The following is a 26,356-nucleotide window of genomic DNA, read 5'->3' on the forward strand; positions in this document are numbered from 1 at the left end:
CACCTAGGGATAGCTTCCTGCATCTGAGGCCTTGCTACCTTGGCTGTGTAGGTGCTTGACACACACCCATGTGTCCCTCCTGTAAATGTAAAAGACGGTTCCTGCCCATGTTGGATAAGAGGACCAAGTGAAAGTTTTATGTCATTAAAATGCTTCGTATGATGGGGTGGGGGTTGTGGCTCAGCGGTAGAGGGCTGGCCTAGCACGGGCGGGTCCAGGTTCCATCCTCAGCACCATATAAAAATAAAGGCATTGTGTTGTGTTCATCTGCACCTAAAAAATAAATATTTTTTTAAAATGCTGCATATGTGGATAGTCCCTGTAGCAGCGGGTGTCTGACTTGTTTGCATCTGAATGTTCAGTGATGGCTGCAGCATCCATCACTGCTTGTTCAGTGAACAGAGGAGCCCACAGTCAGAGCCTGAGTCCTGGGCAGCCACAAGAAGGATGCAGCCCTCTCACCGACTCTTACTTATCCCAAATTAACCATTTTTAATATTGTCTCTATTTGTCTATGTAGTGTGGTGCAAGGATTGAGCCCAGGGCCTTGCACATGCTAAATAAAATAAGCTCTCTGCCACTGAGTTAGTCCCTGAGTCATCCCCCCACCCCCACTTTTTTTTAAAGACAGATTCTTGCTAAGTTTCCCAGGCTGTCCTTGAACATGCCATCCTCTTGCTTCCCCTCCCCTCCTACACACCCCACCGCTGGACATTGAACCTGGGGGCATTCTGCCACTAAGCTGCATCCCCAGTGGTTTTTATTTAAGTCTTGCTCTGGAATAGGGTGTCACTAAGTTGCTGAGGCTGGCTTCGAATTTGCAGCCTGCCTCAGCTTCAAGAATAGCAGGGTTATACATGTGTGCCTCTGCACCTGGCCCGTGTTGGTGTTTTTAACCTTCCCAAGGAGGGAAGACAATCTTAATTCCATTTCCCTTGCTGACTCTGGGACTGTTTGACAGTCTCTGCATTACCTCTGAGCCCCTGCCTCCAAAGAGACTGAGTGATCTTCCAAATTACTTAAAATAACATTGGTAACAGGTAATTTCTCCTCTTTGCATAATGGCTTAGCTTTTAAGGTATTTTCTTTATTAAATTTCTTTCTGTTTTAGAGAAAATTGAAAGAACTGTCCAAATTGAGGCTTCCACTGTTGAGATTGAAGAGCGTGGAGTCAAGCTGCGCCTTACAGTGGTGGACACTCCTGGCTATGGGGACGCCATCAACTGCAGGGACTGGTATGCAGCCACACAGGGCTCATAGCCCAGGGGTCCTGCACCATGCACTGCCAGCTCGTCTTCCTTCTGTGCCCGCATTCACAGATGCCGTTAGGGAGTGGTGGTTAAGTTAGTGGCTCCGGTAGCTCTATCTCATAAAGCAGTAAGGCAGTTTAAAACATTCAGTGCAGACTTAAAACTATTTAATGCTGACTTTTAAACTTTCAACCTTCTGAGGATGTTTCTAGGGAGTGAGGTTTCTCTCTGTGCAACCTAGTGGGATCTGAGGTGCAAGAGCAATACTCCAGCCGTCACCAGGGCAGGGCCTTGAGTTGAATGTGGGCAGTGGATAAGAGGTCACCATGTACCTTTCCATATTTAAAGCGGGACACTGTTTGCAGGTTGCCAAAGTTGTGCCTGTGGGTGGGTGCTGGTGGGCTTTGTCTTCACCAACAGGGAGGTGAGGCACAGGAGGAGGAGCATGGTGTGCCCTGGGCTGTGCTGTGTGGAGAATCCACCTTGGTTGTGCAGACGCCCTCGACTCTCGCTCCTCTAAGCCTGACTCCTGTATTAGGGGTCTCCCGTCTCAGTGTCCTGTGGGTGTGCTGTCCTGTTGAGCTGGTGACATCATCCTGCCTGGGACCCCATGCCTCCTGCTCCTGCTTGCTCAGCTTCTCAGCCCCTCTTCATCACACTGTGCGAGGGTCAGCAGACTCTGGCATCACGGGCCACCTCAGACCCCACTGAACATGTTCCTCTCGAGCTGTTGACTCCTGGTACTGAAGGGAGTTTACACTTGGTAGTTTCCTGAAACCTCCGTTGGCAAATCTAGGAGTCAAGTCTTGTGCTCTTGATTTAAAAGTGAATTTTTGGGTTGGTATCTTTGGTGGAAGGGGGAGAAAGACTTGTTTCCCTTTGAAGTTAGGGGCTGCTGGCTTCTGTCTGCATTTCAGTTTCAAGACGATCATCTCCTACATTGACGAGCAGTTTGAGCGCTACCTGCATGACGAGAGTGGACTGAATAGGCGGCACATCATTGATAACAGGGTGCACTGCTGCTTCTACTTCATCTCACCTTTTGGACATGGGTAAATAACGTTCACCATGGAAACTCGGCTCACTGCACAAGTGTGCAGTCACCCTCAGACTGTGTGTTGCAGTACAAGAATTGAGATGATTTTGAGAGAAAAAATGTTGTGATCTCCCTGTTCTTTCCTGCAGGCTGAAGCCCTTAGACGTGGCCTTCATGAAAGCAATACACAACAAGGTGAACATCGTGCCTGTCATTGCAAAGGCCGACACTCTCACTCTGAAGGAGCGGGAGCGGTTGAAGAAGAGGGTGAGTGCCACCTGGACCTGGCTGCTGCTTGGGACAGTGGGTGCCGGGGGCCTGGGAGTGGGAGCAGGAGGAGTCTCTAGCATCTGCCCTGAGTCTTGGGGACAGGACTCAAAGCACACCTAAAGCTTGCTGTTTTTGTTTTGTTTTATTTTGCCTTCAGCAAAGTATCACATTTCAGTTTATTAGATTTTCTTAGGTAAAAATGCCCTTGGTGAGTGGCAGGTAGCTAGGTGCAAGGAGACCCCCCAGTGTTGGGCTGAAGGTGGAGCTCTTGCATTCTCTCCAATGCTTCCACACCAGGGTGTGTCCGAGCAGGATGGATCCTCCGTGGAAGGGACAGTGCCCCGTCAGCTTCTGCCTTCCAGGGCCCAGCACCCAGCACCCAGCTTCTGTGACGCTGCCCCCGTGTTTCTCTGGTGCCCTGTTTAGTGCCCTCTCCTCTGTATCTCTTGAAGCCTCTTTGTTGACTATATATGTTTTTAAAAATTATTTATCTTTTTCTGACTGTGGTCCTTAAGAAAATCCAAACACCTTACAAGTGCTAACCTTTGACCTGAGAGTCCTTTTATTTCTCCACAGAAACAGCTAGTAGTCAACAGTGGTCCCTCCAGAACACTGTTCAGCCAGTGGATGTTTTAAACTTCACTATCTATGGCTTTCCCACGGTTCTTACTGGATGTATAGAACTGCACTTAGGAACATGCTGTGGTTGGTTTTGCCAGTTCCCTGTTGATGGATATTTGGCTTATTTTTTGTTTTGCTCTGGCCCCCTTTTATCTCTGACCAAATTTCCTGTTCCTTTGCCACTTCCCATTCCTCAGACCCAGAGAACACCTTCTGCCCAGAATGTTCTCCCAGGTGCCTGCGTTGCTCTCAGATGCCGCCTGCGCACTTCTACAGCACCCACACACTACGCAAGGCCCTGTGCATTTTGTACCGTGGCTTCTCCTTATCCCCAACCCTGATCCCTGAGATAAAGATTCTTTGCTTTGTTCTTTAATGTATTCCAAGAATTCAGAATAGCACTTGACACATAGTAGGAACTCAGTTATGTTTGTTGTTCTGTTGTATAAATCAGATGAATTCTTGGGAAATGAATGTGAAAACTTAAATTTTCATAAGATGGCAAATTTCCCCCCAAATAAGCAACAGTTTACTTTCCCAAAGCACCCTGTGTGCTCACCCCAGCGGTGATGGGTGGGTGACCAGGGTGAGTCTGCTCTGCCCACCTCAGACTAGGGAGCTTGTTTGATTTCATCTCCTTGAGTGCTGCAGGTCCTGTCCTGTGTGCAGTGTCCACTGGTGTCTTCTTGGTGCCCTCTCATGGACTTCAGGTAGTCTCAGGATTTGTAGATATTGGCGTGTTCAAATAATCTCTCCTAGTTTGACTTTATGTTTTTGCCACAGTAAGATTGTAAGCTGTATGTGGTCAGTGCTGTTGCCCTTTTCCGTATCATCTGAAGTACCTACCAGTCTCTTAGGAAATGTTTGGGCTTTTGGGAGAGCGCCTGAAAACTTAGATGTTTTTTGCTTAACAGTGAGCATTTTTAGTGAAGGAATTGACACCTTTTCTATATTGTTGTGTTAACTTTCCTTTAGCTGGAGGAGAGGGGTGTCAGGGTTAGATTGCTTTGGCTCTCATCCCTAGTTCTGTGCCTGAAACCTTGAGGGCCTGAGATGAGATGAGTTCCTGCACCTCTGCCCGTCCTCTGGTCCTCCCCCAGCTGTGGTGGACTCTCTTGCAGCCCTTCTCCAGCCCTGCCCCGTGGCTTTGGCAGCCTCCCTCCCTGGCTTTGGCTGCCTGCTTGCTGTGCTCTCGGCCTGCCTTACCTCCCTGCTCGCTGACCGCCATCCCTCCAGGATGTGTCCTTGGTTCTCCTAGGATCACATCATCTCTGGCTTCTGCGTCCTTCCAGGGATCTCGCCTCTTCCTGTGCAGCCAGGAGTCCACTTTACACTGCTAAGCTCCGCCCTCCCTGCTTCTCTGCCTGTAGACACCCCCACATCGCTTCCTGGTGCCTCTCCTCCAATTTAAATGGTCTTCTTGTTCAGTCTTTCTCACATCTCATCTGTCCAGTGTGAGCCTTGGCCTTAGGAGACCAGCGTGGAGTCACAAGTGGGATCTTTAGGGCTGGACCAAAGAGGAGAGCAAGTCCATGCCGACTGCTCAGTTCGTCCCACTTAGGAATAGGGATTTGTGGAAAGGGGAAGATGTCAAGTATAGGGTGTACAGAGGTGAGTCTTCTCTGGAGTTAAGTTGGGAAAGATGGTGTGTTGAGAGCAAGATCTGTGATAACAAGACCCAAGCCACAGAAGGATTTGTATCCTTCTGAAATTAAAGAGCCAGTCCAGCCACGAGGAGGCAGGCTGCTTCCTGTGTACTTGGCCATGGTGGTGCAGGCCTGTGGCATCTGGTGCCGTGCCCAGCACACAGTGGCCACAGGGTGCTGGTTCTTCACTGAGACTGAGGGGGGACTGCTGGTTCAGTTCCAGCCCCGTCTCTCCTCTCCTGTAGGCCTGGTTGATAGGTGTGAAGGACCATTTTAAATGTTGATAAAATGGTTTCAGAATAACTTTAACCATTCTGGTTCTTATTGACATTTGGATAATGTTGATATATTTCTAATGTGATGAATTAGACTTGACCTGGTTTTGTCTTCCATTCAGATTCTGGATGAAATTGAAGAACATAACATCAAAATCTATCACTTACCTGATGCAGAGTCAGATGAAGATGAAGATTTTAAAGAGCAGACAAGACTCCTCAAGGCAAGTGGTGGCTGCAGGGCACATTGATAGCAGCTCCTGTGTCCTGTGGTCCCTGCAGTGAGAGGAGAGAGTGGGCAGAGGGCCAGATCTGGCAGGCTTGCCTTCAGAAGGTGTCTGGGTTGGGCCAATTACAGTACGCATTTGCTTTCAATATGTTAGACATGGCTTCCACTGCAGGCGTGGAAGTGTCATTGCAGGTTTGTTTCCTGATTGTCTCACGTGGGAAATGTCAGATGAAGCATGTGTGCCCTTAGCTCCCAGGTGAACGTGTCGTAGACAGTGGACGGACAGGTCTCTGCTGGTGTTCCTGTGTTCTCAGCGAACGCTGGGCTCCCTGCTACAGCCTGTCCGCCGTGTCACTTTCCAGGCCAGCATCCCGTTCTCTGTGGTGGGGTCCAACCAGCTGATCGAAGCCAAAGGCAAGAAGGTCCGAGGGCGCCTCTACCCGTGGGGTGTGGTGGAGGTGGAGAACCCCGAGCACAACGACTTTCTGAAGCTGCGGACGATGCTCATGTAAGGCCTGGGTGTCCCCTGGCAAGGTGGGCCAGGGGGCAGTGCTTCCCTGGTGGGTGCACACAGCCCCCGCTAGCTGCAGCCGCAATCCACACTGCGTATCCTCTGGAGGGCGGTGGTTTTGGGGGCTGCTGCGGCTTGGTCCTGAGACCTCTGGGGGCTCAGACACACTGTCCTCGCCTCTCCAGTGACATGTATCTAAGTACCTATCCATTGTGCTCTTCACCATCTCCGGATCTCTAATGCTATTGGGAGACTGGACCTAAACTATGGTTGCGTGTCCTCAGCTCTGGCAGGGAGATGGTCAGGCTCCTGGTGGGTGTTGGGCAGCACCCCAGACCCAGCTGGCACCCAGTGCTCCTGAGTTATACTAGGTGGCCCCCTGAGTATTGCGCTTTCTTCTCATTTGACAAGTACAGTACACTTGACTAGAGAAATAGGCTTTACGCCTATGTCCATTACCGTTATTCCTGAATGAAAGCATCTTGCCGGAGATGCAGTTCTTTTTGTTAACGTGTACTTGTACCTGCTTGTGGGTGCAGTGTGATATTTGAGCTCCTGTGTGGAAGCATGTGCAGGACAGCAGCGCTCAGCATTTCCAGGTCACCCCTTCTTGGTGCCGCCTTCTGTTTTTTTTAAGATCTGTGTCTATTCGAAGGCTTCAGAGGGGTTTGGGTGAGTTGAAAGTTGCTGTGGGTGCTCCTGTGTCTCAGCATAGCAGTTTTTAGCAAGTGGAAGCCAGTGAGCTGTGACCCTCCAGCTGTCTTTAGAATGATTCGATGCACTGTGAGCCGTCAGAGAACACTCGTCCAGCCCTGGGTTCTGTGGACCCCCGTTGTGGGGCATGGACCCTGAGCACAGAGCGAGACAATCCCCACCTCAGCACTGATGTGTGTTCTCAGAGTGACCCCCATACTGCGTAAACAGGACTGAGTGGGAATGTCTGCTCTGAGCGCTTAGAAAAACTGGGCCAAAGTACCATTCACCATACGAAAAATAGGGGATCTTACTCTGATAAAAGAGCAATTGCCTGTTCCTCCTAAAGATCTTTTAGAATGTGCATTCTACTTTGGACATCAGCCACCTAAAACTCTCTACCTCTCTGCATCTGGTCTCTCCAGTGACCATGAACTCCTGCAGGGACTAGCATTCCCTATGGCAGAGGACAGTACGGGGCACACCAGGCCTCTTGGGTGTTGGTGCACTGTTGACTGTGGTAGCAGAGGAGAGCCACACCTCACTAGATATTTCTACAGCCATGTTTCCTTGGGAAATTCCAGCAACCTATGCACCTTTACGACTGGTCTAAGGGTGCTGTTGTGCTGGGTGAGCAGTTTCCTTGTGCACCCTTACCACATGGTCCACAGGGCGCTGTGAGCGGGGTGTGGTCCCCCTGAGGCTGGCATGAGCTACTTTTGTGTATGCCTTTTCTCTTCCAGCACTCACATGCAGGACCTCCAGGAGGTGACCCAGGACCTTCACTATGAAAACTTCCGTTCCGAGAGGCTCAAGAGAGGCGGCAGGTGATCCCACTGTCTCCCCTGAAGTGCTGTTCCCCCCCGTGTGTCTCAGCTTTCACTAAGCAACATGAGCTTCCTACTTAAACACTGTTCAAGGGAAAGCCAGGTGCGGTGGTGCACACCTGTCATCCCCGCAGCTGGGGAGGCTGAGACAGGAGGATCATAAGTTCAGAGCCAGTCTCAGCAAAAGTGCAGTGCTAAGCAACTCAGCAAGACACTCCCTCTAAATAAAACAGGGCTGGGGATGTGGCTCAGTGGTCAAGTGCCCCCTGAGTTCAATCCCTGGTACCAAAAAAAAAAAAAATTATTCAGTGGAGTTGCTGCTAGTTTAATCAAATCATGCTTTTCTAGCCTTGAAGGGAGAGGAAAAAATGGCTGGGCACACACCCCTAATCCCAGCTACTTGGGAGACTGAGGAATACCCTGAATTCAAGGCCAGTCTGGGCAATGTAGCAACACCTTGTCTCAAAATGAAAATTAAAAAGAGCTGGGGATGTAGCTCAGTGATAGGGCACTTGCCTAACATGCCCAGAGCCCTGCATTGAATCCCCAGCAGTGCACACACGCTTCCTCCCTCCCTCCCTCTCTCTCTCTCTCTCTGAAGGCCAGAGCTTATATTGGTGGTACTTCTAAAGCAGCTCTGTTTTCTGCTTAGAACAGAGTTTAATGAACAAATAAGTGGAAATATAGCAGTTGTTAAATATTTCGTGTATCTAGTTCATCTAAAATATGTTCTTTTTAACGATGAATTGTGAGCATGCATGAGGTATACATTAAGATCTCATTTATCGTGTTGACGTGGGAGCCAATTATTAATCAAAGTTCTAGAGGCAGGAGGAGCGGTGGAGAGGTGTCTCCTACTGGGCTCTGGGCCTCTGTGTACTGAGGGAGTGGCCTCCATCCCGTGGGCCAGTTCTGACCTGCTCATGTCCTGCGCCTTCAACACACTGACTGACCTTGCACCTCTGCAGCAGTGTTCTTGAGAGGAGACGTGTCATCACTCCAGCTTGGGGCAGGGAGTCCTGAGCCTCTCGCCTCCTGGCGTTTATGCTTTTCTTCTTCCTGTTCCCTTTTTTTATGTCTTTAATTTTTAAAAATGATAAAAATATATAAATTCAAGTAGGTGTTTCTCAGAATTCTAAAGTGAATTTTTTCCTTGGTTATCTATAATAAAAGCAACCCACTGTGCTTCTTGTAATGATACCATTGTCATTTCTTTCCACTCTTAGGAAAGTGGAGAACGAGGACATGAATAAAGATCAGATCTTGCTGGAAAAGGAAGCTGAAGTAAGTAGAAAATGCTCTTCTTACAACTGCAGCTGTTTGGTTTATATCCAAACATCATCTGTAATTAGCTTGTTATAATTTAATGTATAATATACCCATTTTATGTATTTAATCGCATCTAGTAATTTACCTAAAAAGCATGGAAACAATATAATAATGTGACTGATTTTTACGAAATGTTTAAAAATAATTCTTTCCATACATTAATAGTAACTAGAAAATAAAACAAAACTGCCACTGGCATTAGTTATCAAAAAATTGAGAAAAAATAAGTAGGATTTCTGGGGAAAGAAATTGAAAAACTTTACTGAGAAGATTTTTAAAGATTATGATAGGCGTGCAGGTTTGTAGGTGGGAAGACAGTGCAGGGTTACAGTGCTCTAAGTTGACCTCTGACTTCAGCCCTGTCAGAGCCTGTGGCCTGGCTCTCTGTGTTCATTGATCTCCCTCGAGTGAGGGCCGATTCAGTCATCCTCATGTTTGCTTTGAAGAATACGCATGGGAGGTTCGGGAAGCTCTCTAAAAACTGGACTAATGACAAGAGGCTTGCCTTACTGGTCCAGAGGCCCAGATGAGCCTTGGCCACCCACATGGCATCTAGAAGTAAATGAGGGATGTCAGCATGTCCTTTGGCAAAGGTGCCCCAGGCCTGCTGGAGAGTGGAGTGCAGGTGTTCAGTAGTGGTTTGGCCACAACAGACTGGCCTTTGGAAAACAGAAGACTCGCATCTTTGGGTAAATCAACCCAGTGTGGATCAAATAGTTAAATGTTGCAGCCATCACCACAAAGTTACCTGAAGAAAATTTGAGTAAATGTTTTAGTGATGAAAATCAGTAAGGATCAAGACGGACAAGTCCACTCTTCATAGCTCTGACCTCCTTGCCCTTCAGAGGAACATACTCTTTCCCATACCCCATTGACCCACCTTTTAGGTTAAAAAATATCTCATTGCCTTATTTTTCTTAAGTTACTGCTCTGTTGATAATATCTGCATCTTCCTTGAATTGTGTTCTTTTATTATTTACATGGTTTTCTGTTACACTGTCAGTCCTTTTGTTGGTTTGTAAGAATTCCTCCTGTCTTAACACGTCTAGTGTTGAAAGACTGAACAATCACGGGTCTGGCTTGCACTGTCTCCCTAGCTCCGCCGTATGCAAGAGATGATTGCGAGGATGCAGGCGCAGATGCAGATGCAGATGCAAGGCGGTGACGGGGACAGCGGGGCGCTCGGGCACCACGTGTGAGGTGACGTGTGCATTGTAACCTTTCAGAGTCCCTGGTGTCCGTCAGCCTGGAAAGCAGGCACCTGTTTCTGAGGGATCTCACTGTTGTTTCACCTTGAATATGACAGGCTCCTCCTTAAGTCTTACATGGATAACATCATTAGCCCTAAATGAGAAAGGAGTGCTTCTAAAGTGCACTGCCGCCTGCCATCTAGTAAAGATGTTTAATATTTTCTGAGCTTACAAATGTGACTCAGAAGAAAATTTGTAAATACTTTCATTAGTCATACAATTAGAAATTTGTTAATGTTGATAATCTGTCTTTAAGGATATAAAAAGTGTTAAGTGTTGTTAAGACAGCTCGTGTAGATCCAAAGTAAAGATGCCATGCAGATAGATTGAGGTGCCCGTGCTAAGGATGGCTGGGCCATGGTGTGGGAGCCACGCAGATAGACCAAGGTCCCCTTGCCGAGGATGGCTGCCTCTAGGTTTTCAAGGCAGCTCTGTTCAACTATCAGTAACTAGTAAATAGGATCCTGCAGACACCAGGGGCCTCAGGACTAGAAAGGCAGAGGTTCACTCCCATCAGCTCACAGAGGAAAGGAATGATAGGCAACATCAGGTAAAGGCTCAAGGGTCCCAAAAAGAAAATCACATGGAGACAAACAGATGGCACAGGCAGGGCATGAATGAGTTTGAGGTGGGAGAGGTCTTCGGAAGAAAGCTGCAGTCTCAGGACCTCATCCTGGAGGCATGAGGCAAATCATGGAGTTTAGCTGTTCATTCAGCTTCTCACTGCTGTGACTAAAAGGACCCAACAACAAAAACTGTAGAGAAGGAAAAGTTAAATGGGCTCACGGTTCAGAAATCTTAGTCCATAGAAGGCCAGCTCCATTTCTCTGGGCTCAAGGTAGGGCAGGACATCATGGCAGTAGAGCGTGGCCAAGGGAAGCAGCTCACAGTGCTCAGGAAGCAGAAAGAGAGGTCTCCACTTACCAGATACAAATATATACTCTAAAGCCATGCCCCCAGGGATCCATCTCCTCCAGCCACACCCCACCTCCATGACCACTCAGTTGATCCCTATCAGGGAGGAGACTGATTCACCAATCAACCCAGTCATTTCTCCTCTGAACCCTCTTGCACTGTCTCTCGTGAGCTTCTGGGAGACCCCTCACATTCAAACCAGAACATTAGCTGAAACGTGTGTAGGTAAGACAGAAAGCAAGGATTCCCCAGACCTCCACAGCAGAAGGATGGGTGGCTACGGAAGGGTCAGGAGGACTTACTGGGTCACTGGTCACTAAAGCAGTGCCCCTGCCTTCTGCAGCTTCCTGGGGAAGGTTTGTTGAGCAGCATGTGTATTAAAAGACAGTATGACTGGCTTGACAAGTTCCTGTAAAGGCAGTGTCTGTCCACACGAACCTGGCTGGGTGCGGCTGCCCTCTCATCACCTGGGGAACCTCTGTGAATCCCAAGTCAGTACTGCTGCAAGGGTCTGACGTGCCTAGCCTACGGGCACCTCACTAGAATGGGGCTCTTGCCTCCAAAAGCTGGCTCTGTGTGACCAGGGTTGCACCTGACCAGAGCGAGGACTCATGGAGAGAAGCCAGGACTCCAGGAGTGACTCCCTTGAGCAGGAGGAAATGACAGTGCTTTCTTGTGGTCTCTGGTCTGGCTGCTTCCCTTGTAGAAACTTTATGAGGTCGTGGACATTTTCATTTCTGGGTAGTTTTCAGTTTTGCAGTGCTTCCACGTTCCAAGCGTCTCAGAAATGCCTTTTTTTTTTTTTTGGTATGGGATTGAACCCAGGGGCACTTAAATCACTGAGCCACACCACCAGCCCTTTTTACATTTTATTTTGAGACGAGGTCTTGCTAAGTTGCTTAGGGCCTTTGTAAGTTACCCAGGCTGGTTTTGAACTCGTGGTCCTCCTTCCTCAGCCTCCTGAGCTGCTAGAATTATAGGAGTGCTTCCCCCACGCTCAGCGCGTATTGACATCTTGATTTAGATAACTCTCAGAGGGTCTTGTAAGCCCATCCTTTTGCTCAATCTGTGGCCTTTGTTGTGCAAAGAAATAGTATTGTCTGTGACCAAAGCAGCAAGCATTGCTTCATTCCTTCTTAAATCTGTTTTACTTTTCCAGAAAACACTCTTGGATACAAAGAAGAACACATTCCTGATGAATGCCACATCGCAACTTTCCATAAGATCCTTAGAAGGGTGCCCATCCACATTTACAATACCTGTGCCTGAGAATTTAATTTTTTTAAACTATTGGTGTGTTTTGTATGAAGTACTTTTAACATTTGTATTTCACTGCTATGTTATACTTTATACTTCATGAGGTAAACGCTCACTTTTGTTTTCTTCCTTAACTAACCACTAATATTAGAATTGATTTCCAAGTATCAGAGTGTGTAATTAATATTGAATTCCCTTGATTTAGTTGGCCTGATTAGTCATTGATGAGCACTCTTGACATCTAGAACATTCCGATTTACCAGGAGTGTTCCTTGGTGGTAGACGTGTGCCTGTGACAGAAAGCTGTGCAGTCGCTCCACATGGAGACTCTTCCTTCATTTTATATTTGTGCACAACAAACACCTAAAACCAGTTTTGCTGCTATAGTTCAATACTGTTAATCTGCACATTTATCTATTAACCAAGTAGAAAACAGAAGTCACCTAAAAAGATAGGTTTACACTTGAACAACTTTTAAAAACAGGCTTTAGGCGTGGGTTTGAAGAGCACTTTGGATTCTAATGCTAGGTCATTTTTAACACCTGTGCAGGGAACTCCCCTGTGGACACTTGTCCTGTAGGCGCTGGAGACGCTGCTGGGCTGCATTGTGGAGAGCGCAGCAGCGAACCCCAGCTTTGTGCTGCTGCAAGCTTCTTGGCACAGTGAGAGTCAGAAAACTATTTTTTCTGACCTAAAGTAGAAAAAATTTTTAAAGAATCCAATTTTTAGAAATTTTATACTGCACTTTCATGTATTTCTGTAACTGCAAGTGTGAAATTAACCCACCTCAGCAATGGTTAATTGGGGTCATTATGACTGTCTCACCTATTTTCAGCCATCATCTTTCCTTCATCTTGTGGTTAGAATGAAAGGCATTTTAAGTCTGTCCTGCAGGCTGCTAGACAGGTGTCCACCATGGTTACACTGGGTGCCCTGCTGTGCGTGGGGCCTTAGCTTTCCTGCCCTTCCCATTCCTCCTGCTGCCAGAGGGACTCTTCAGCAGACACTTTCTCTCCACTTCTCCCAGCGCCAGGAGAGTTGACCCCAGAGGGATGGGACAAGAGATGACGGTTACGGAGGGAGCAAGCCAGCTCAGTCTTTTCATTTTGCTGCAACAGGAGGAGTTGAACTGAAGAAAGTGTTTGATGAGAGAAAGTGATTTGGGGGGAGGGCTTGTTTTGTTTTGGCCGGGAAAAAAATTAAGATGTGATGGTCAAAACGCTGGTTATGAAGGTGTTTTGCAAGAGGTCACTCCGTTTTCCCGCCTGCTTTGCCCCTCACATTATCACGAGCAGTTCCAGACCTCTGGAAGGCAGTTGATGATCTGGGTTATCTTGACAGTTATGGGAAAAGTTACTAAAAGCATTTTCAAGCAGTGTAAGCCCTGTGTGTTTGGGTCAAAGTGCTGCTTAGTGCTAGGTGCCACCTGATGGTGGGGTGTGGGCCAGGAGATCTACAGGGTGTCACTCTTTTGAATCCCATTTTATTTTGTTGTCCAAATCTAAACATACACTTTCTCTACTAGATAATTGCTCTTGCTGAGATCTTACCTATAGAAATATTTTTGAGATCAATTTACACAGCAATTTTGTATGCATTTAAACTAACCTTTTTTAAAATAAAGCACTATTGTTTAAATATTGAGAGTAGTACTCATCACTGCTTTACAAGGGAAGGCGTGAGGTCTTGGGGGGACTATGCAAAGCCCCCAAAGCATCTGTGTATAAATCATGAAGCTGATTTCTATCAACAGCGTCTGCACTGGCTAACTTCACATTAGAGATCCCAGCCCAAAAGAAGGTGGACTGCACAGGAACTATTTAAGGTGATCAGATCATCTGTGCAGACAGTAGATCACCTGGTAAGAATCAGCACTGATAAGATGGATAAGTGGTCTCCTTGTATCAATTAAAAGATATAGCAATAACTATTACTAACTGTAGAGATAGATGACTATTGGAAAAGTATCCAAGAAGAAATTTCTATGGCAATTTTTAAAATTTTTTTTATTGAATTCAAGGCACTCGACTACTGAGCCACATCCCTAGCCCTATTTTGTATTTAGAGACAGGGTCTTACTGAGTTAAGCACCTTGCTGTTGCTGAGGCTGAACTTACAGTCTTCCTGCCTCAGCCTCCAGAGCTGCTGGGATTACAGGCTTGCACCACTGCACCTGGCTCTTGTACGTTTTTAAGAGATATACTGTGAATTCTCTACAACTTTATTGAAGGAAACTTTGGAAACCTGGACTTGATCCTGGTCTGGGTGGCTGAGTGCCTCCAAGCCCAGGCCTCAAGCCCCATAGGCAGCTCACTGACCCCCATTATCTGAGGGCTTACTCGGCCCCTGTCCTCCTGCCAGTTCCTCCTGAGTGGCACACTGAGTCTCCTGAATAGTGAAGCTCTGGCCATTCCAGTTCCTTGCCTGCTTGGCTCCTTCACCCCTTCCTCACCTTCCCTTTTGCCAGCACAGCCAGAGCCAGCTATGTCACTAGGTTGGAGCAGTGGTTCTGGCCATGGGGGACACTGGGGTAATCCGACCGCTCAGCAATTTCCATGCATCCTTCAGGTCTTCGGACCCCGAGGCTGCCTCCCTAGAAGCCAGGGTTCAGGGTTCGTTCCTCCCATCTTGTCCTGGGGGAAATGGTTGGGTTTCCCTCACAAAGCCGGAGCACTCACTTGAAGCTTGCAGGTCGCCCCTGGATTAAGTCCCTTGATTGTTTAAGTGTGAGGACGGCTGCAAGTTTGGGCAAGATCTTGAAGGCTGCCATGTTAATTCAATTAATCCCCAGGAAGAAGAGCGCTGCTGTGAGTCGCAGGCATAGAAGATTGAGGGTCTGGTCTCCATTTCTACTCCCTGGTGGGGATCCCAAGGCCAGAGGGCGACTGCAGTTCCCCGTGGCAGTATCTCAGGCCTCCGTCGCCGCGCGGCCTGTCTTCTGTGCTGCCCTTCAGTGGCTCCAACTATCCCTGGGCCACGGTCCAGTGGCCCCAGAGGGGTGCACTGGGACTGGGTTAGGAAGGAGGCTGGCGGCCAGAGCTGGGGAAGAGGGTGGGGAAGCTAGGAGGGTCTAGCCGGTGGAGACCCACAGCCCAGCGCCAACTTCGTCTATTGAGCCGAGGCTCCGCCCAGGCCCGAGTCCACTCCCCAAGCCGAGGCTCCGCCCTGCGAGTTGAGGCCCCGCCCGGGCCCGAGTCCACTCCCCAAGCCGAGGCTCCGCCCTGCGAGCCGAGGCTCCGCCCGGGCCCGAGTCCACTCCCCAAGCCTAGGCTCCGCCCTTCGAGCCGAGGCCCCGCCCAGGCCCGAGTCCACTCCCCAAGCCGAGGCTCCGCCCTGCGAGCCGAGGCTCCGCCCTGCGAGCCGAGGCTCCGCCCTGCGAGCCGAGGCTCCGCCCTGCGAGCCGAGGCTCCGCCCTGCGAGCCGAGGCTCCGCCCTGCGAGCCGAGGCCCCGCCCGGGCCCGAGTCCACTCCCCAAGCCGAGGCTCCGCCCTTCGAGCCGAGGCCCCGCCCAGGCCCGAGTCCACTCCCCAAGCCGAGGCTCCGCCCTGCGAGCCGAGGCCCCGCCCGGGCCCGAGTCCACTCGGGGTGAGGTCCCGCCCCGCGAGCCCACGCTCTGCCGGGATTTGCGGCCGACCGCGGTGTCCCCTTCGTCCCGCCCCTTCCCCGTCGCCCTACCCATCAGAGCCGGGTGCCGCGCCGACGTGAGTTCCGCGGAGCCCCGCCCGGCGCCCCGCGGGCCAATCGGCTGCGCGTCCGCAGCGGGGGCGGGACGGAGCCGGGCGCCGGGCGTGGGGCGCGGGGGCGGCGGCGGCGGAGCGGGCGGGAGCGGGCGGCGCTGGCGCGGGCGACCTCCGCGGCGGGCGGCGGCGAGGCCTGGCAGGCCCGGTGAGGACGCGGCGCGCGGGAGGGACGGAGGGAGGACGGAGGAGGGGCGGCGGCCTGGGCTGCGGGCCGGCCCGCGGGCCTGGCCGAGCGGACGGGCGGCGGAGGCCGAGGCTCGAGGCCCTCGGCAGGCCCGCGGCCGCCGGGGAAAGCCCACGCCCGTCTCTGAGGCCTTCGCCGGCGCGGCGGCTCGTCAGGGGTCCCTGTGGGCAAGACCGCTCTGTCCCCGGGGCGGCGTCGTGGCTTGGCCGTGCTGTCCCCAGGGGCGCGCGCCGCGGACCTGCGGCCCCCAGGAGCACCGCCAGGAGCCCCGGTGGAACCCCGCAGCGCGCGGCCTCTCCCCGCCTGGAAAGGTGTCCTGCGTGGACTCCAGACTCGTAAGCCGGGCGCCTCCTGGGGAGAAGTGGAAGGGCACCCGAATCCCGCCCCGCGCCACGTCGGCCACCGGCCGAGCTCCGTGGGCCTTGCGTGTGTCGGTGGAGCGGGGTCGAGGGGCCCCTGAAGGAAACACTGGAGAGATCTGCGCTCCAGGGCGGGGTCTCCAGAGGAGAGCTGGGAGCGCTGTGGAACGTTAGTGACTTTCCAGTGGCCGGGTAGACAGCGGGGTCACAGGGGACACCCTTCTCAGTGCCAGAGATGGGGGACAGGGTGTTTGGGCCTGGTGAGGCGGTTGTGAGACATGTGTAGAACTGTGCCTGAAGTATTCCCAGGGGACACGCCCAGGTTCACGATCCTTTTTAAAAGTACAAGAAAGGGAGGCTCAGAGAAGTGGACTGGCAGGATTAGGGTGGCACCTTGGGTTGTTTGCAAAGCCAGGCGACACCCATCCCTGGTTCTCCTGTGCCCTTCCTTTGCCCCGGCTGGTCACCACTTGGCTGCCACTCCTGAACTGGATGCTGACAGTGCGTTTGGCTGAACTGCAGAACTTTCTGCTCATGTACATAGCAGGGATGTTCTTAATAGGTCAGTAGGTTCCTTTCTATCAGTTCTTTTCCCAAAGAGGAAGTTGACATAAGATATATTCATTGATTCCTGCCTTATCCATAAAATTAGTGCAGAATTTACCTGCCACACAGGGTCTTTGTGAAGAGTAAGAGTCAATTTTAAAAATCTATAAGCATTGTTCCTGGCACATAGTAGATGCTTAATAAATGTCAGTAGTTGTGAAAAAAATCATCTGAGTAGGCAGTAGAATTGGCTAACCCTGGTTATTTACCAAAAGAGAAGGGGGAGAAAAAAAAACATTGAAAAAGAATAGAATTGAGTTACCTTGCTTAGAGGGAAGATAGGAATGCAGTTGCCAAAGCAAAGATTAATGCATGGATCATTCCATAAGAGCCTGTTTAAATCCACTTGGTCCCAAGGAATTCTGTTTCCTTTTTTCTTTCCAAAGAGGCCTGCCTGTAGTCACACCAGACAGTACACAGTTCTCTTATATGGCTTACATTTTCACTCTGTGCATTTTTTCCCTTCACCAACTCACCTATCAGTTCACCTGCTTCCCCTTTTACTCACTCACCACAAGCATTGTACACACAACCTAGTGCTCCCTGGCAGGCAGAACTCCATTGTTTAGATCAGGGGGTGTTGCTGGGCATCGTGGCGCAAGCCTGTGATCCCAGTGGCTCAGGAGGCTGAGGCAGGAAAATCAAAAGTTCAAAGCCAGCCTTGGCAAAAGTGAGGTGCTAAGCAACTCAGTGAGACCCTGTCTCAAAATAAAATACAAAATGGGGCTGGGGATGTGGCTTAGTGGTCGAGTGACCCTGAGTTCAATCCCCAGTACCAAAAAAAAAAAAGATCAGGATGTGTTAAGTCATTTATTAGTATCTTTGTCAATTCAGGGGTCTGGTTTCATCCTTGACAAAGGGGGTTTAAAAGCTGAGTCCCACAGAACTTAATATGGTAAAGTCTAGTGCTTGGTAGTTTTCTGGGGAATGTTTATGTTGGTGATTCTAGTCTGGTATATGTGGAGAGCAACTAGCAGTATGTGATCAAGATTTTGCTTTGGGAATCCCAGTTTTGAAAACAATCTGATAAACAAACCAGTGTTTTTCGACCAATGAACATAATTTGACAAACCCATTCCTGTCCTTCCTCCAAGCAAAATTTAAACCATTTTGATCCATAGAAATGTGCTTAAAATTAAGCCTTAACCTAAAAAGTAAAATGGGGTATACAGTAACTATTATGTTCTAAAAAATATGTGAGGACATAGATAAGATGAGGAGGAAGTTAGGGATGTAAGAAGCTTTTTAGTCAGAGGATTGTTTTCCCCTAAACTGGTGTTTTAGTTTATTGCTATTTTAAAATTCAAAAGCAGAAGGGCACAGTAATGTGGTAGGGTACAATGATGAGTCTTGCTTCACCTCCTCTCTCTGTTGGCCAGCACGTCCTCCCGATTGCCTCTCAGAATAGAAGCCACGTCCCAGGTGCGAACCCTGCTTCCTGCCTTAGATTCCACCCTTGATCCACTGGAGTCCTCACCGCCCAGCTCAGGTTGCAGCCCATTCCTCTCAGTTGTCTTGGGGCCCCACCACACTCAGCCTTTCACCTGCCTGTGCACACACTGAGCCCTTTGTCTACCTGGTTTCCCAATCCCTGTGAGGCCCAGACCCGCTGCAGCGCCTGGGAGAACTCCATTGTTCCGAGTGCAGGCCAGGCTAGCAGTGGCCCCTTCCCCTTTCTTTTGGCTGTCTGGGACTGCAGTGGGCATGTGGCCCTGGTGGCTCACTCACTTGCCTCTGGTTAAACACCTCTCCCTGGGTGCCCAGTGCACTCCATGAGTGGGGTTGAGGCTCCTGGTGGAGCTGAGTATGCACCAAATCATTCACTTTTCTGAGCCTGAGTTCCTTGAGCTGTAGCTGTGGGAATAGAGCCAACTGTGCAGTCCTTGTGAGCAGTAGTAAGAAAGATTGTAAGTAAAGGGTTTGGCATGGGCTCCCAGCAGGGGTGGTCCCTCAGGATGTGGTAGCTGCCATCCAGAGTGCCAGGACATTCTTGAGGCCTTTCCTGTGGTCTTTTTGGTGAGGCCTCCTCCAGTCTTTCCACCTGCCGGATTGTTCTCTGCCCCCTTGCTTTACTTTCTCCAGTGCTTCTTCCGGGTTCAGCAACTGCCTTACCTTGGCCCACTGTACTGGAGGGAACTCTGTTAGGAGCTCCTATATCCCTAAGTGCTGCAGTCTGGCGGGGCACAAAATAACCGAGCCTCCACCAGGCACTTGTAGGTTCAAACAGGAACTACTTTATTGCCCGAACTCCCACGCAGGCCACCCACCTGGCCCTTCCAGAGGAACTTCACGGGAGAACTCCAAAGTAGCGGACAGCAGGGGTCTATGTACAACTGAATACACAGCTTAACTTAACCATCATCATCTCAATGGCTCGCTGGTGTCACCTCTCAACCACTCCCTCTGGCAAAATGCCAGGTGCCATCCCCGACTCCGACTCAACTCGGCTGTGGCCCTCAACACCTAAGAACTTAGTCCTTCTTGATTGAGAAGAGGTGCTCAGTAAATGTTTAAAAGCATTTCAGATTCTATCAGGTTTCTGGGCCCTGTATGAAACACATAAGTTGGCAGAGTAGGGGGGGGGTGGTCTTTTTAAAAAAGAAATATAAATTTGCAAATAAAAATTAGTCTAGAAAATACGCATTGTTTAGCATGAGAAAAAATACATTAGTACAGTTTTGAAAAAGCTCACCAGTAATACCGATATAATTGAGAAAAGTGTCTGATAGTTAACTGATGTATTTCTATGGTACTTTTTTTTGGGCTCCGGGTTACTAGTTGCCTTTTTGTATGACAGTAAGAAAACAGACTTCATTGACTCCTCCAACAGAGGTGATGAGTTTTTATTATTGTTAGGATGCATAAGGCATTATTTCATATATATAGAACATTTGTTTTTTGTAGTAACTTCTAAAGTCTTGAGTTCCAGAAACATAGTTGATTCATTTTATTTTCCACAATTTCATTGAAGAAAAAAAATGCACATGCAAGACCGCTGTTTTGCCCACGGAGAACTGACGTGTATGCTACAGTTCACATGGAGGAGGGTGATGTCCACAGAGGAGCATCTGGCTCCTGCATTCAGTCCACCCAGGCTTCTTTTCCACTGCCCATGCACTTCTCCTGCCAGTTGCTCATTTCATGTCACCTCAGGACCCCGGCCTTGCACCATGTAATGAATGAAGCCCTGGTGGTGTACGGGGTGATTGATAGCAGTATCCTTGGTGGTTAAGATTTGGATGGGAGGTGTTCCCCAAAAGTGCCTGTGTGTGTGGGGGAATATTCAGGGGTAAATGATTAACGAGTAAGAGCTCTAATCTGATCAGTCCATCCTAATTTGAATGGACTGAGGGGTAACTGTGGACAGGCAGGGCTTGGCCAAAGGAGATGGGTCACTAGAAGCTGCCCTAAAGGGCTCACCTTTCCTACAGCTCCTCCCCCTTTTTCTATGCTCCCTGACTGCCTTGAGCAGAGCAGCAGCCTTCTACCATGTTTTTCTGCCTCCCCTTGGGCCCAGAGCCATCGAGTTGGCCCACCCTCTGCTAAACCTCTGAAACTGAACCAAACTGAACATTTCCTCCTCTGTTACCTTGTCAACCAAAAGTTCATACACTGGTAATCCCTTGGATGTGCACAGAGGTAACTGCGTACAGCATCAATGTGCTCCCCCTCAGTGTGCCCTTAGCTCCCCTGCAGACTACCTGGCATACAGGGAAGAGGGACAAAGGCAGCTGCGAGTGACTGATGGCAGTCAGGGTGACTCCGGTGGAGCTTGACTCAGGGCCTCCCCAAGACCTCGGGGGAGCCTGTATGTGAAGCCTGGGACCCAAACCAGACTGGCCTTGTACTCAGATGCCTGTGCTTGAAGCCAGGTGGCCCAGTGTGGTTTGGAATGGTGGCACGTATTGCATCTTAGAGCATCCAGTGAGAATATGTTTCAGAAAAGGCGTGATTTTAGAAATAGTTTAAAGTATGAGGCTTTACTAAATCTACTCCCTCTATCATTACAATTCTAGTTTCTTCAGTAGTAGTTAATAAGAGGTATGTTGAAGGGGAACGAGTCCTACTGTCTGAGTGTTGAAGACATGGCGGTTACTCTTGCTTCCCCTGGAAGGTAGGCAGGAGCATGATGTAGGTAGCACCCTTCAGTTTAGACTTGAAGCCACGTGCTACCAGCATCTGCAAGAAGCCATCTGGCTTCAAGTAACAGACTTATCACTTGTCACTTTTCTCACGACTCAAACACTCAGGGTCACTCCTGATGAACTGGGCTGCACAAAGTAACCACACAAAAGACAGAGATACCTTTGGGTCCTGGGACAGCTCCTCTGACCTTAGGGGTCTGTGGAAAGAGAGAGAGTGTGTGACAGCATGTGCTGAACCCTTTTATTGGGGAGAAGCCATTCAAATGAGGCGAGGGGTCAGGTTTCAGGGGGTTGAATCTGGCTTCTTGATGTCTGCTGTCAGCAGATCAGCTGACATCTGGGAAGGCCACACCCGTCTCCTGAGCTGTATGGGGACTGATGGCAGAGCCCGCGAAAAGACCAGAGGAGACCCGGCGATGTTGGTTCCGTCCACCCTGTGCGCTCAGCGCCCACAGTTCACACACACACACACACACAGTGGTGAAGGGGTGCTCGGTTCCCCTGTGGCAGCTCCCAACCATCACTGAAGGCAATTGGAAGAGAAAATTGGGAAGAAGGGAGCAAAATCCCCTTCTTCCAGTGACCAACACCATGAACACGTCTTAAAATGCATGTGGGTGGGAGGCACACTCTGCCCTGCCCTCCCAGTGAGGAGCCCTGACTCCTGGACTTGTGGGGAGCAGCGCTGCAGAAGGCTGACCCCAGTGAGCTCCGTCCTCCTCCACATGCCCTGGCTGGGACTCGACTGTAAGGGCTGGGAAGGCCGCAGGGAAGACTTGCAGCAGAGCAGGTGGGAGAAAGCCAGGTTGGTGGCCCTCCTCCTCCCGGCCTCCTGCAGGTACTGTGGCAGTTGCTTCTTTCCTTTCTTCCCACCTGTGGTTGTTTCCCAGGCAAGGTGCAGTCACAAAAAGAGTGTGTCAGGAGGACTGGGAAGTACCCAGGGAGACCGGAGAGAGAGACGGGGTTGGGTTAGGTGGTCCCTGAACAAGTTCTGGGAACTTAGAGATTCAGTGCAGAGGTGGGGGGTGGGCTCACCCTGAAAACAGCTTAGAAACAGAAAACCAAGAGATAGGTCACTGCCCTGCAGCCAGCTGGCCACTTGGGCAAATGGGACATTGCTGAGAATACTGCTGAGGCTGTGAAGATTGGGTGACACTGAAACCACATTCCACAGAAGACTGGTTGGCACTTGTGACCTGAACCAATCCAGGCCATTCCTGCACCCACACAGAACCCAGCAAGCCTGACGGGGCATTCTCCCTCAGAGCACCCAGGTAGGACCCCTGGCCAGCTGACCCTTGACTCGGCCTCCTTGGACCCTGAGCCAAAAGCTCTGCTGAGCCCTCTGCACCCAGACTTCTGACCCACAGAAATCATGAGATGATAGAAAGTGCTTGTTTTAAGATGCTGAATTGTGGTATAACTTGTTAAGGCTGCAAAGAATCTATATATTCTTTGTTTTTATTTAATTTTTCTGGTACTGGGGATTGAATCCGGGAGTACTATACCACTAAGCTACACCCCCAGCCCTTTTTACTTTTTATTTTGAGACAGGATCCCCTTAAGTTTCTCAGGCTGACCTCAAACTTGCGACCCTCTTGTCTTAGCCTCTTGAGTAGCAGGGATTATAGGTGTGTGCCACCACACCCAGCTAAAAAAACCCTCTAAGCAGCTATTAGAATATTCCAGGAAGTAAAGCTACTCTTGAAACATAGGAAGTATAGAAGTATAGGCAGGATTAAATAAATAAAAAGAGGAGACATAAAGAACAAAAACAAATAGGAATTTTAGTGAAAATACAGTAACTGAAATAAAATGGAAATAAGAAGGACAATTGGGGGGTGGGTAATTGGGGATTGCATTTGACCACTGAGCCACATCCCCAGCCCTATTTTGTATTTTATTTAAAGACAGGGTCTCACTGAGTTGCTTAGTGCTTTGCTTTTGCAGAAGCTGACTTTGAACTCTTGATCTTCCTGCGCCAGCCTCCTGAGCCACTGGGATTACAGGCCTGCACCACCACGCCCAGCAACAGTTCTTTAAATTGAAGTTTTTGTTGGGAGTTTTTTCATCTTGAAAAACCTCCACAGTAGCCTATTGGATCTGGAGCTGTGGGTGCCAGTCTCGCCTTCACAGATTGGGGGTGTAGCCACCAGCGAATAGCTGTATCCCCTGGGCAGCAGCTCCCATGGAAAGTGTGGGACTGGGCCAGCATTTATTAGTTTGGAGCTTATCATTTTTTGTGTGTGTGCATCAAATTGTTGCTGGAATTGTTTGGGGGGTTTTTGTTTTGTTTTTGTTGGTTTTGTTTTGTTTTGTTTTTTGCTTCTAAAGAGTCACAGAAGTACAGGAGTGTACCATAGTCCATGTGTCCATTCTCAATCGTCACCATATGGCAGCCTTCCACCCCACATACCTCATCCATGGATCCCCAACTCATTGAGTAGAACAGTTCATTTATCCTGAATTTGTCTCTATCTCTAAGGAACAGGGACTTTTCCCCCTTACATGGCCATGTGACCAGTGAAACAGGTGGAAGGTGACGCTAACTTCTGAATGTCATCTAGCATCCGAGTGGTCTCAGCATTTAAATAGTGACTAGTACTCACATAGTCATTGCAGATGTGTCTCTGATAGTGTCTGTTTGTGCTTCTGTTTTTCCACTTGCTGAGGAAGCAGGCCACTTGTCTTATAGAACCACCACACTCTGGGTTACCTGGAAGAACACTCATTCCTTAGGGTGTCTCACTGTCCATGGGAACTGAGGGCGCTGAACTTTAAGGCCACAAGAGGTGAATTTCTTGGTAATTTAGCTACTGTCTTAATGTACATTGAGGATCTTGGTTTCATTTTGTTAGGTTTTTAGGGCTTTTCTAAAATACTGAGAACTTTTATGAATTTCCTATGTCAGAACTACTAAACACAGTTTATTAAAGAAGACAGTTCCTCAATTCACCATCTCTGCTCCTTTCCTTCTCCGTAGGGAGGTGGCCAGTTTTGTTAGTTTTTGGCCTATTCTTCCATAGTTTTATGCATATGAATACATATGTCTTCCTGGGTGACACTAACATGCCTTGCACCTGGCTTAGTTCCTTGCTGTTCACAGAGCAGCAGACAACGTAGAGATCTTACTGCTTCTGCGGATGAAGATGCTGACGTCCACATGTTGGTGTTGAGATCCCCCCGGTTATCGGGACTCATTTCAGCTTTTAAAACTTATTCTTCAGTATTTAGAATTTTGTTTCTCACAGTTAGAATTTCTCAGTAGGTAGCTCTAAAATGTGCTAAAGGACATAAACACATCAGTTTAGTGTTGGGGCAATTAAAGAAACTAGGGAGTGAAAGTAGAATGGTGATGTTGGCCAACGTGACCATGTCTCTGGAACCCTCCTGGCTGGTGTTTCTGCTGCGCTGGGGAGGTGGCTGGAAGGAGTCTTCCTGTTCTGCAGCACTGTTGCATATGCTGCGTTGAAAGGCTGTGGTCACATGATTTTATCTGGTTTATTTTATTAGTTGGAATCAAGGACACATCAACTTTTAGTTCATTTTCTCATTGAGCTGCTAGAACAGAATCTTGGACCCTTAGAGTTGAAAAGGATCTGATGGGACCTTCCCTCCCCTGCCTTTTTCCAGGTGAAAGGCTGGGGCTGGGCATGGAGAAGTGGCTGAGTTCACCACTGGGGTGCTCTGGCTCCCAGGTTCCCACCGCCAGGTGGTGGCCTCCGCCCTTGCTGTCCACGGGTGCCCTTCCTGTGGGCCTGTTGCAGTGCTGGTGAGCTGCCCCAGCAGCACCAACACCTTGAGTTAACGACGCCCTTTCTGTGCTGAGGGCCATGTCCCCATCAGGTTCTGTGGTCCATCTGACAGTGAGCTAGGTACAGGGAGGTGGTGTGGGATGCCATCTACTCCCGGATGGTGTGGGTGCCCCGCCTGCCAGTCAGCCTGGCCACCTGTTTTTCCAACCAGCTCTTTGACCTTGCCATGGAATACAAGACTGACTTGTTTCCCAACTTTCTCACTTAGTTGCTTATTCTAAAAAATGTTAGTCATGCCTAGAAAAAGAAGAAAGAAGGCTCCACCTCCTTCTACATTTCAGTGAAGCAGAAATGCTGCTCAGGGCCAAGGGATGAGCTAGAGGGTCCATCAGGTCGTTTCCAACTGTGAACACTCCTTCCTGACACCAGAGGGTCCTAGGCATGTTGGACAAATTTGGAGGAAACGTCAGGTGTTCTGCTTTCTTTGGCCAGTCTAGAAGTTTGACTCCTGGTCCTCCTGGTGGAGCACCTTCAGTCTTCAGGGGAGGTGGGTTTTTGTTGCGCACCACCCTTTACTGTGGATGGGGGCTGTGCTTTCTGCAGGGAGCCACGTGCTGATTTCCCACGTGCTGCGGAAGAGCCAGAGCCTGGGTGTCTCTGTCATTTCTGTGTTCCCTGATGGGCTTTTCCTTTTTTTTTTTTTTTTTTTAAGAGCAGTTTTAGGGGCTGGAACTGTAGCTTAGTGGCACAGTGTTTGCCTCGCGCACATGAGGCACTGGGTTAGAAACAAGGACATGCTATCCATCTGTAACTACAAAAAAAAAAGAAAACAGCAGGGGCTGGGCCTGGGGCTCAGTGGTAGAGCACTTGCCTCGCACATGTGAGTCACTGGGTTCAATCCTCAGCACCACATAAAGATAAATAATAAAGATATTAAAAATGTCTACATATAAAAGACAAAAGAGCAATGTTAGGAGCACAGAAAAAGTGAGCAGAAAGGCCAGCGACACTTCACATGCTCTCCTGAGCCTCCCCTCTGTGGGCACCCCTTGTTACATCCCCCAATCCCTCCGCCAGTTTTTGAGCTGAATTTTCCAACTCTTAAGAAAGGACATTCTACAGGGTTTTTTATTGTTATTAAATGAGGATATATCCGTAGGAACCAGAGCCTTTGAGCAGTTTCTGGAGGAATCAGAGAGACACACCTGGCAGAGATGTCCTGCCTGAGGGTCTCCTCCTGCTGTCTTTCCACTTCCCCAGTGGTGTGCTCTTGCTTGATGAATGCAGTGCACATGTGCCTGTCTCCCACAGGTGGGTCGGAAGGGGGCTTTGTGGGACAGGGTTAAGTGCACAGTAGGAGTTGGTTGCCATCGAGCCACAGGCTTTTCAAACTTGATGCAAGTGTAAAAAGTCCTTGATTAGGTTTGTCTTGACAAAGAGGAGAAGGCCAGGAGACCT

General features: G+C 49.4%; 2 protein-coding genes across 6 annotated transcripts in view; both read left to right on the forward strand.

Moving 5' to 3' along the window:
- Window positions 1–13,751, forward strand: part of Septin2 (septin 2) — a 36,699-nt gene extending 22,948 nt beyond the window's left edge. For both annotated transcript variants that reach the window (XM_013364888.4, XM_005339631.5), the window contains exons 5-13: window positions 1,112–1,235; window positions 2,168–2,302; window positions 2,436–2,553; window positions 5,221–5,322; window positions 5,690–5,835; window positions 7,275–7,358; window positions 8,585–8,642; window positions 9,785–9,887; window positions 12,012–13,751. In XM_013364888.4, the coding sequence (XP_013220342.1) occupies window positions 1,112–1,235; window positions 2,168–2,302; window positions 2,436–2,553; window positions 5,221–5,322; window positions 5,690–5,835; window positions 7,275–7,358; window positions 8,585–8,642; window positions 9,785–9,886 (869 nt within the window). In that variant the 3' untranslated portion in view covers window position 9,887; window positions 12,012–13,751. The remainder of the gene's footprint in view (window positions 1–1,111; window positions 1,236–2,167; window positions 2,303–2,435; window positions 2,554–5,220; window positions 5,323–5,689; window positions 5,836–7,274; window positions 7,359–8,584; window positions 8,643–9,784; window positions 9,888–12,011) is intronic.
- A 2,164-nt stretch (window positions 13,752–15,915) lies between these two features.
- The window catches only part of Farp2 (FERM, ARH/RhoGEF and pleckstrin domain protein 2), an 89,067-nt gene continuing 78,626 nt past the window's right edge, over window positions 15,916–26,356 (forward strand). For 3 of the 4 annotated variants that reach the window (XM_078018435.1, XM_078018437.1, XM_078018438.1), the window contains exon 1: window positions 15,916–15,994. The gene's annotated coding sequence lies outside the window, so the exon portion shown is untranslated. Of the gene's footprint in view, window positions 15,995–16,119; window positions 16,369–26,356 lie in introns of those variants that run through there. The other variant, XM_078018436.1, reaches the window with a different exon arrangement.

Source organism: Ictidomys tridecemlineatus, chromosome 7, assembly GCF_052094955.1.
Source record: "Ictidomys tridecemlineatus isolate mIctTri1 chromosome 7, mIctTri1.hap1, whole genome shotgun sequence".
Lineage (NCBI taxonomy): Eukaryota > Metazoa > Chordata > Mammalia > Rodentia > Sciuridae > Ictidomys > Ictidomys tridecemlineatus.